At 37.3% G+C, this 11,423-nt stretch overlaps 1 protein-coding gene across 1 annotated transcript in view; it reads left to right on the top strand.

The window, feature by feature from the left end:
* The window catches only part of hsf4 (heat shock transcription factor 4), a 20,101-nt gene extending 9,251 nt beyond the window's left edge, over positions 1 to 10,850 (top strand). The window contains exons 8-13 of the mRNA XM_063896779.1: positions 371 to 489; positions 1,201 to 1,431; positions 1,597 to 1,714; positions 1,898 to 1,963; positions 6,770 to 6,867; positions 8,103 to 10,850. Coding sequence (XP_063752849.1) covers positions 371 to 489; positions 1,201 to 1,431; positions 1,597 to 1,714; positions 1,898 to 1,963; positions 6,770 to 6,829 — 594 coding nt within the window. The 3' untranslated portion in view covers positions 6,830 to 6,867; positions 8,103 to 10,850. The remainder of the gene's footprint in view (positions 1 to 370; positions 490 to 1,200; positions 1,432 to 1,596; positions 1,715 to 1,897; positions 1,964 to 6,769; positions 6,868 to 8,102) is intronic.
* The last annotated feature ends 573 nt before the right edge of the window (positions 10,851 to 11,423 follow it).

Raw genomic sequence — 11,423 nt, 5'->3', positions numbered from 1 at the left:
CAACATAAAGCTGAGGTAGCAACCACTCCTACTCTGCTAGGCTTGTAAGCCAAAACGGTTTGGCTATTTATTTATTTTTTATTTTTAGTTGTCTTATCTTTCTTAAATCTTGATATAGCTATGGTGGAAATCAATCTGAATCACCAAAAACATGTGGGATCATCAAAAGGTTGTTTTTTTTCAATTAAAAAGAGAGCAAGGGAAGTAGGCTACATAACGCTTTGGCTAAGTCTAGCTTGTTGCAGTGTAATGTTACACTTTGCTTTGGAACAACACATTGGCCCCAATGAGAGATATGTTGGCAGAGGAGAACACACACAAGATCAACCATACAACAAAGTAATCTCCTTCTCTTTCCTTTCTTTCCCAGCCATCCAGTGATACTGCTTCCTGCTCTGCTAGTGGGCTGACAGGAGGACCAATCATATCTGATGTTACTGACATGTCCCAGGCCAGTATGGCCCTCCAGATGCAACCTGATGAGGCCAGGTGAGTGATGCAAAAATAACTTCACTAATGCTCATTATAGAAATAACCTCAAGAATCAGTTCCACATCTATTGAGCATTAAATAACCAATATTGTGAAAGAGATCATTAATATTGTTAGGGGTAACTGAATGTTTTGCAGGTCACATGTCACTCTTAGGTGTTCAAAGTCAAATCCCAAGTCACAACAGCCCTAATGTTTGCATTTCGAGTCATAATCAATTCATCATTGGCTCTTCACCCATTTTGATGTGCAAAGACGCTTTGGCACTCAGGTATTAAATGATAGTTCTCTCCTACAACTCCATTGGATGCTGTCCGATTGGTTCCGCCAAGGCTGATGGGGGGAATTAAGTGTTGACTTGATAAGAATGAATAGCATTCATTAGCTCACCTTTTAACTAAATTCTCAATCTTTGGGCTCTAGCGGGGGTTTCAAGTCACACATCATTTGTGTTAATAAGTATTTGTTTGCATTTGCTTTTGTTGTGTCGAGTCTGAAGTAATTACAGTTGTGTAGTTGAAGTTATGTGACTTAAGTTCCCAATTCTGAATTTGTGTACTTTGGCAAAAGTCTTAAGTTAAGTCAGAGTACAGGGTGCATAGAGGTGGGTGTTAAAGAATATCACAGTATACATTTTTTCTTTCTTCTTGACCCACTTTATGCTATTGGTATTTAGTTTTTGACTCATGGTAATTGCCTCCACCAACAGGGAGAAGTGCATGATGCTTATCAAAGAGGAGCCTGTGAGTCCAGGAGTGAGAGGAGCAGGAAAAGGAGGCAGTGTAGGCGCAGGAGAGGCCATAACATTGAGCTCCTCCTGTGAAGTCTGCTCCTCTGAACCTCCTGTCCTCCCAGTCGCAATGGTCCAGTCTGTTCTGGAGGGGAGGGGCTCTGTGGCATCCATGGTGGAGAGAAGGAGTAAGAGACCTGCAATGGACAGGTAGGTGCTCACACAGATCACAAGTTGGACACATGGAGAATGCATTGTACACAGAGATGTTTGTACAGATGCAGAAATGATGCAAGTAGGGAACCAAGTGACCCTCTGAGCCTGTGTTTATACATTAAGAATGTAAGTGTACATGTGTGTGTGTTTGGTTCGCAGAGTGGAGGTTTCAGATGCAGTTGAGAATGTGGATATGAGCCTGGAGGAACTGCAACAGCTCCTGCTCAGGAGCCATCAGCAGAATGCTGTGGAAGCTGGGACCAGCGCTGTTATGGATGTCAGTAGATCTACAATGTACAAATGAAAACCCACTTACAACTTGTTTAAATCCACATAGATTCATATTTTTCGGATATTTGAAAGTTCAAATTTGTAATGGTGCCTGACACTCGAGCAATTCCTTCTAAAATAATAAACATTGTTCTTACTACTGTGTCTCTCCCTTTCTCTCTTACTGTAGCCCTTCAGTTTAAGCCTGCCTCTGACCGAGTGGAACTTCACAGAGATGGAGTCCAACCTCAAATCAGTAAGTCATAACATTGGAGAGCTGTATAACACGTAGACATAAATTAGAAGAGGGTATTTACTCTAGAGTAACCACCTTCTCTCTCTCTCTCTCTCTCTCTCTCTCTCTCTCTCTCTCTCTCTCTCTCTCTCTCTCTCTCTCTCTCTCCCTCTCTCTCCCTCTCTTTCTTCTCTCTTTAATCATGCAATGACAAGTCCACCTCAATATAGCATGATGGTTGATTTCATTGTTGTTGTTCTGTTTAGGCTTTCACAGTGTTTCTGTCTTAGAACTTTAACAATTCCACAGTGTGTTCAAGAAAGGTAATTGAAACATTTGGTCCCCTGAAATATATTTTTTTAGCATATGGTTCTACTTTGCTTCCCTTTGTCTCATCACTTCTGGTTCAAAAAATCCTGGCAATTTGACAACTTATACAGTCATTGCAAAAACACATGTATGCGGTTAACATAAATAACACCAAAGTGCAGTAAGTTTGCCCAGGAGCAGGGTTTTTCAGCCCAATTATCATATTGATTCTACACACGGCTCCCACTTTAAAATGTACTTTCCCCCACAACCCTCTCCAGTCATGTACCCACTGCTAAACATCCATGCTAGTACAGTATTCAATAATGTTATTTAAGTCCAATTTTGAAACACCTTGTATTGAAAAGACAGGAGGGTAAGGCTGTCCAATCTGTCTTCACACATTGTGGGACTTAAATATTCCCTCATGTGGCTCACCTTGTGAAAAGCTCCATCACCACCAGCAGCTGCAGCATGAAGAGTACAACACTGCCCCCTTGTATACAGCACTTCTCCAAAAATACTTTGCAGCTGCATTTTGAAGATTACTTTTAAAAGCTGAAGTACAGAGAAGTGAGGTGGGAAATTGGTGCCTTAGAATAATTTATAAACTGGTTTAAAATTATTGAAGACATGTTTGCCTGATAAGCCATTTGAAAAGTGTCCTCATCAGTGACCCCGAATATCAAACAGCACCTGTTATAATACCATAGACCAGGGATGTCAATTTTTTTCACTGAGGGTCGCATACAGAAAAACATACAAAGGACTGGGTCACTCACTAGAGGTGAGGTATATTGCCTTATAGGTTAAGTTATAAGTTAGCTAAATCAATCCAATGTAGGTACATTATGGTTAATACTAAAAAAAACAAACAGCCTACATCATTTCCATAGGGTTTCATTTATTTTGTTGGCTGCTCATTCCTTAAAACCAGAATGCTTAAAATAAGGGTAAATATGTTATTGTGCTCATTAACTTATATTTGTTAGATAATGTTTTAAACCTTGAATGACGGAATTGATTTGACATTGGGCTTATTCACACATGAACACTACTGTGTTATATCTGTTTACATATATATTTAAGAAGTAAAATATAAGACAAGCACAAGTTTCATGTGTGGGCCATATTCCATTATACTTTTTGAATTTGCTAAGGTCCGATTCAAAATGAACCACGGGCCGCATTTGGCAGCCATAGTTTTGGACAACCCTGCCATATACCATTTCCTTGTCATCTGCAGGGCCTTAATCCAGTCTTCTTTGTTTATGTAGCATTAGAGGTGGGAATTGAGTGACTGTAACAACAAGCTAGTCCCAAGTCCTAATGTTTGCGTTTGAGTCCTAATCAAGTCATAATTGGTAGTCCACATTGCAATTCATACATGTTGACATTAACCACATCGTTAACGGATGCAAATTACATTATCTTTGGTACAAGCGATTTGGCTCTCAGAAGATTGATTGTGAGAAGACTGCAACAACCAGGACGATATTTATTCCAAGAACGATTCTAAAACGATGATTTCCTGTTGCATGGAAATTATTGATTTCTATTCCAAATACATATTTTCCTCAGTGCGTTACTCCTAACTACTTTGAAAACATTTCGTAATGCAATGTCATGATTCTCAACTAAAATGGTCAGTTATGAATAAGCTTTACTTAGAACGTAAGCACATGGCACATGTTTGTATCCTTTACCTTTCACCATGCAGGGGTTAAGCCATTAGTAATCCATATACAAAGCACTGAGGCACAGGTTTTATGTCTGTTACCTTTCACTATACAAATGGTGGTTGCAAAGCACAGGGGAGGCACTTTGTTTTTGTCTCCAGGGCAGGAATCGATACTCACTCCTGAGCTTACCCCATCACCTCACTCAAAGACACAGACACTGCCGTTGGTCTTTAGAAGCTGCAGCATTTTTTCAAGCACAAACTGTACATTCTTTAAATAATTTTACTGCTGAAACGATACGCTTCTCAGCCCTTACAACACAGGCAATATTGTCATTATGGGTCTTAATTTTCCAACTATTGAAATTAGACATCATCGTTTTGAAGCAATACAACTCAATAGATGTTTTCCCCATATCTCTACCTTTTTCATGCAATCTGTTGAATTCCCAAGACCAATTCATACATATCATTATCGTTATACAAACTTCCAACCAGTAGAACAGGGCTTTATATAAAAAGCTTAATGCTTAATAAAATATCTCATCTAAAAGCAAGCTTATTTCTCCTCTTTCTTAGATTTTTCTTTGCAGCTGATTTGTCATTACTACTCCTGGCTGTAAGAGAGTGCTGCATATTTTTCACTTCCAGTCATAGTTAACGTGCCTTTTATCCAAAAACATTATGTAAGGTACCTTTTCACTACTTAAAGACATGTTATATGTTCATGAATGAAAATATACTGTAGGGGAAATACAATGCATTAGTGCTAAAACGAATTTGAGCTAGTCCAATTGCCTTTTCTTATTTGTATCTGGCTGACTTTATAAATTGCTCATATATCACATATTGCTCAAGCGATTCATTCACAGATCATCTGTCACTGACCCTGTTCACACTTTGGCGATCAAATCCCAAGTGTCAATGACCACCGAGAGAAATTGTGATCCAAACCACTTGCGGAGGTGGTACAAGACCCCTTTGACCGTATGTCGTTTGTAGTGTTAACACTAATGACAGGTTCCAGAAAAGAACGTTTAAAAAAAACATTGTCTATGTTTTGTCCCTCCTATCGTTATCTCCAGTTATTGAATCCCATCAGCTAGCTTTGTTCAGAAAGTATGACATTTAAAAAATGCCTTCAGAGATAGAAACATGTCAAACTTCTTGACCATTTGCCTGGAACACCGCAAGAGATAGACCCAAGCTCTGTTCAAATGGGCCAAGAAATGACACCCTATGTCTTTTCCTATACACTTTTCCCTGAAATTGATTACAAACAGCATGAGGTAAAGGAAAGATGTGAAGTATTATTGATAATTAATTTAGTAAAGACAACAGGCTTTTATTTTATGCTTCAGCAGCATTATTTATAACCAATATACAATGGGAAGGCTTCGGTGACACACCTTATGTTGTATATTTTAAGTTAGGCTTGTTGTCCAAGACATCATTACAGATTATTATTATGTACAGGTTCATAATTATAGTCTAACAGGGATAGTGGATGTTATTGATAGCCAAATGGTGCTTCAATTTAAATGTTGTGTCCATAAGTAATTGTGGGACGGCTTTATCAAGGTTTCAAGGTTTTATTTGTCATATGCACAGCAGATACAGCGTATATGTTGGCAATGAAAATCTTATGTCGCGTGCTCCTCCAACAACTCAACATACATGGTGCAAAAGATAAATAAAGTAGTGCAAAAAGAGAGAAGAGAAGAATATTTACAATATTAACAATAAAGATTTGAGGATGTGAAATATATACATATGTGGAATACATTGAAAGTATTTAAATACTTTACACTGTTGAATGAGGAGGTATGGACAGATGCATATATTATGTATAGAACAACTTTATCTTCTTTCCTTTTGTAAAGGGTTTAACGAAATCCGAAAGAAAGCATTGAAGCATCTTTACTTAACATGTATACAAATCAAAAAGCTTATCATGGCTGCCACTTAATAATTAAGGGTATTTAGGAACCTTCCTAAGCAAAAATATTATTTGAATAGAGCCAAAGTATTGTTTTGATTTTTTTCTTCTTGTTCATTTATGGCAAACTAAGCAAGGGGAGTGCATCACTGCCTAAGCCAGCTATAAAACAGCCAAAACAATAAAGGCTATATAGAGCAACAAGGTGAAATCCAGACAAAAGTTGTCAATCAAGTTGCATGCGGGGATGCATTTAAGTGCCATGGGTGGACAGGGCCCTGCTCTCTTACACAATCCTGTGATTTACAAAATAATAATGTTCACTTTTTCCATTACTCTCTCTTTTATCCCCTTCTTCCTAGTGCTACCTCCAGTGCCCCCTCTCTCCATCTCCCTCTATCCTCAGCTCCTCAGCCTTACAGGGCTATACTTCCCTCAGAGACACTTCAGAGCACATACTATATCTAGAGAGAACGGTTGAGAAGTAGCTTAACAAAAGCACAAAAGGATGTGGCAGTTTAAAAAAGAAAATGGAAATACAAATGGATGTGCTTCTTGGAAAATAGCCTTCCAGTCATTGTGGGTTTCGAATCATCCCTGGCCACATTGCCAGATGACCACAATCAGGGCTAACCTTCCTAACCTATAATAGCAACAAATTGGAGAAAGGAAGTGTCCAACTATTGCTGATGTGTTGGCAGCCCAGCATCTGTATGAAAGGACAGGCCTTTAAACATCACCTATAACAAACAATATTGTATCCTGAATGAGTTAGGGTTAGGGGTTAGGGTTAATGTTTAATTATTAAGGTCCAACATAGCACAAATGTTCAACAATGTGTTATGCCATTAAGGGTTAGTAGTTCATATACCAATTGTATGTATGTTTTCTTTACCAGTACATGTTCCAGAACCAGGAAGCGGAGGCTTTTCCAGCTGCTGGCTGTGAGGAACAGTGATCGATATGTGCTGTGGACTGTCTTTCCTGAAGTGGAAGGTAATGATCCTGTGACTTATTCCATGAGTGAAGTTCTCAGTATTCGGAGACAAAGCCTACTTATCTTATTTATCATAGGGTTGAGTCATTAAAGTATAATGCTGGGGATGTTATAACTATTTGTTAATGTCAAGAAATCACCTGGAAACACACACGTATTGGTCATTTTTCCAAGATGACTTCAACAGCATGTATGTGAAACTCAGCTTCAAGCCCATATGTAGGTACCTACCCAGGTGGAGTACAAACAAATGGGTTTCCTACCCATTCCAAAAATAGAGAGATATTTTATTTAAAAAAAGGGAAAACATCCACCGAAAGCCGCAAGGCATTGTCATTTGTTTGTTCCTGCAAACAGGATTATTGGTAACATGCATTATTGATGCTATTTTCAGACATGGATTAGTAACCATTTGGTGCGCCAATGAGTATTTCCAGCAGGAAGCAGTGTTTTTTTGAATGACCTAAAGAAATCTATAGTCCTGTGTTGTGAATAAAATAACATGATACTCAGTGCAGCCCTGTAGTGCGTTGATGTGTTTATAATTTGGACATGGTACATCGGGTTTCTCGATGATAAGAAAACCCATTGAATACCTATGATTCATCCTTAAAAATATACATTTATGTCATTGCCACCAACATAACAATCAGACATTTTGCAGATTTTTTTGAGCTGTAGTTCATTTTAATATTATAATAATTTTACAGCATTAACTAGTAAACATTTCGCTTTTCAACTCAGTACTAAGTGTCATTTGTATCCTGAGAGAGTTAGTTTTTGCAGTCATATCTTCTTCTGTCCATTATTGGACAATCTAACATTGTTTTTGACTATTTTAAATTATTGAGCAAGTTAAGTTGAAGCTTCTATTAGACTTAAATCTGATTTGGACAATTCAAGTTGGCATTCCAGTTGGTGCAGCTGTCTCACAAACCACATGATAGTTTTCCATTTCCTCTGGGAAACATCTTTAAAATGTAATGTTTATTGATATCTCTACCTGTATGGGGTTAAATGACTGCACTTCAACAGCTTCATTATTTTTGATTAGGTAGAGAAAAACACTTTAACGTCTCTAACCCCGATGGAAAAAACAGGGTTCCTTTCATGTATTTTAATCCAACAGTTTAAGATTATTCAGTTAAATGTGTTTTTTTCTAATCTTCATTCCTCCATGTGTAGGTGCTGTGGATGCCCAAAGACTGTCATATTTTCTTGCTTCTCTCCTCAGGACCCAGAAGTGGTTGTTCCCCTCATTATAACACTCTGCATGGGTTTGATCTAATGGCCCTGCCTGAACAAAACACTGTATCCTCAGCTACCAGCTCCGTGGGCACGACTGCTGCCTGCATGAGAAAAGATGCTGGTGTAAGTTTCTCAGAGTTACCCTAACAAACAAGTGTGTTATGACATATTTATATCTAGGCTCCAATATTAAGCCAGCTGGATGCAGATGGTGCATTCTTGGCTCCAGCACTTTAGTCTTTGTGTGAGAGGAAGTTCCTGCTTGTGGAAGTGAATTTTCCCCCCTCTACTGTATAAATAATCTATTACGGATGTACAAATTAATATTTTTTATTATTTTATCCTTATGACAAGTATACTGTATTTGTATTCAAGAGAAAATGTTGGCAAAAAAAAGGGGATGATGTAGCACACTGTACTGTATATTACAAGTAATGTGGTTTTCTTTCAGTCTGTGTAAGGGTGTTAGAAAGTAAAGGGCTCCTCATGTATTTCATACATTTCAAATTATGATAAATGTGTTGAGATACATGAGACGGAAGTTATACTTCTGTGATATGAAAGGTTCTTCTAGCAAAATGGTTTCAGGCCACCAAATCTGAAAAGAAATCTTTTTTACATATCATGATAGGATATTTTACACCCTGAAGCACCCATCTAATGTATCTTTGCACAGGCCTGACATGTAGCTAGAGACTTAGAGTTACTTCTCTTCTGTCCATTTAAATGTGAAGTTTAAAGGAAATATTGAAAAAGATAGACTTCTCATTTAACACAACCATGAACACCACTGCATTTTTGCACAATCTGTACCACTAGTTTTAGTTCTGACAATAGGTCATTTATTTTCTGTTTGTAGATGACAAACAAATGCATGTCTAACAGATACAGCAGATACCGGCCTCATTAACAGAGTTTTCCAAAACTCAGAAGCAAAATGTAGGCCTGGAGACATGATGTCTCTGAATGTTACTGTATTCATCTGGAAACAATGACCACACATTGAGTTAGGACTTGAGTGTGCATAGAAAATAGAAACACAGAAACAAAGTAAAGACAGTGGGATGCTACTTTTTGTACTTTGTAAAAAAAAGAAAAGAAAAAAAAGACATTATCCAACTGTCCAGGAGCCAGTCTTCAAAAGATTTCATTATGGTTGACTCTGTTTGAGTAAATGTATGGTTGTGTGGTTACTTGAGAATTGAAGTTATGGAACCATAAATGAAAGATAACTATTTGACTATTAATGTAAAATATTAGTCCTCATCACTGATTGCAGGCAACAGTTTAAAGGCTGACTTAATGATAAATATTCCTCTGGGAAACTTCCTTGGGATGAGTTGAATCGTGCAATACTGTACAGAACTGTGAGAACTCACAACATTGCAATACATGGATGACCGTAGGAATGTAGGAAACAGTAACTGTGAGTGTTGGACAGGAACACAGCATGGTTATATGCACTGAGAAGGAGAATACTAGCATGTGAGTCTAAAAGCCCTGCAAGCTCTTTACGGTGAGCCGGAAAAAAGCTTCAACCACTGGTTTAAGTTTTGGGGATACACACACACCAGCTAAGCTACGATGTAACTAAATCAGAACCATTTAATGCAGAACTATTAATACAGCTGCAGGAATGTTTTCTGTACAACAAGTAACTGGACATGTTGTCCCATATCTGTATCTAAAAGCCCAATTCAGATGAGAACAATTTTAAATAACTGGCTTTCTGACCAAAAATGTTATCTTCAGAGTTAAGCAAGGCTAAAAATAAAAGAAATGATCTGCATTAGCTTTCAAAAAGACCTTGCATTTTTTCTATTATGTACCTTTGAATCGTGTACTAGTAATACTTATTTTGACTTCAATGACTATAACTTTCTTATTATAAATATGTAACTTTGCATTGAGATTGGTTTCAATGTGATTCTGCAAAAGTTAAACCCCTGATATAGAAATTATTACAATTTAACTTTTCTCTAAGAATGATTAGCTAATTGCTGAGTTCACATTATGATTATATAAAAGACATTATATTTAAATAGCAAAATTAGAAAGCTAATGCAAACTTCCCATTGCAGGTTAACATCTTTGTGTCACACATTCCTTCTCTGTGCATACGTTGTTTAAGGGAGAAAAAAGAAGCTGTGGTGTATAACAAGTGAAATTGCACTAAAAATCACAGTTGTATGATATTTGAGAGTATACAGTACATTTTAGACATAGAATTTATTTTTGTTCCTCATGATAATATGAGTGTTGATGATTTTTTCAAGAGTGATGAATACACACATTCAGTTGCTGTTGTGTTCTTAATTTATTCTGTTTTCCATTTTAATAATTTGCACTGGACATGAATGGATGTGTGTTCAAATGACATTTATGCTTGTCAGGATTGCATATAGATAAGGAAGTATTTGTGTTTCCGAGTGAGAAAATATCTGCTGTACTAAAGACTGGCCTCCCATATTATTTCCAACGAACAACAATACGCCGTATAGTTAGCAAAACCCTTTCTTATTACAAGCGTACATGCAAGTTCACTTGTTGTCAACAAAGACACACAGGTAATCTTAGTGCTTGAATTATTTTGAAAGTGGACGCCAACCTACTGAAAATGTGAATTGTTTTTGCAAAGACTAAAGTGTATTGTTACAGAGAGTCAAATAAACTGAAAATGTATTCCACCTGTATATGAACTTTTTAAGTTGTTAAAAAAAATAAAACTGAAATAAAGCAGACTAAGAGGCATTTTGATTACTTCCTTTGAATTAGTATTGGAATTGTTGTCAAGCCTGAAATATCATCTCAACGCAAAGCACTGAGCAGCTAGTTCTGAGCTAGCTAGCACTGCCACTGATGCTAAACTGAGCGACTCTTGACTATGATCAGGCATTCAGGCGCAGAATGAGAAAGTTTACCTGTGACAGATTAACCATCTCAATCACGAAATGGATTGCAATGGACTGTAGGCCAATTTTGGTAGTAGAGGACAGGGGGTTACGGAGGATTAACAGATATCATCAAATGACACAAGTTTTAAGCCGCTGTCTAGGAGTACAATTGTTTCCAAATCTCAACCTATTTACAGTCCAAGATATTTGTGGCATACAAGATATTAGAGAAATAGTATTGAAATGAAAGACCTATACGTTTATAATGCCTAATCATTGGTTCCCTCATCTTCCAAAATCCATTTGAATACTTTGAAATGCTACTAGGATAAAATATTGCCATATGCAATTAATTTAAATGAATTAATGGTAAATCATGTCATTCATTTGTTGGTTTTTTGTATCGTTTGACA

Source organism: Eleginops maclovinus, chromosome 2, assembly GCF_036324505.1.
Source record: "Eleginops maclovinus isolate JMC-PN-2008 ecotype Puerto Natales chromosome 2, JC_Emac_rtc_rv5, whole genome shotgun sequence".
NCBI classification, from domain to species: domain Eukaryota; kingdom Metazoa; phylum Chordata; class Actinopteri; order Perciformes; family Eleginopidae; genus Eleginops; species Eleginops maclovinus.
The sequence above is the reverse complement of the archived record's forward strand: the minus strand, read 5'-3'. Positions and strand labels throughout refer to the sequence as shown.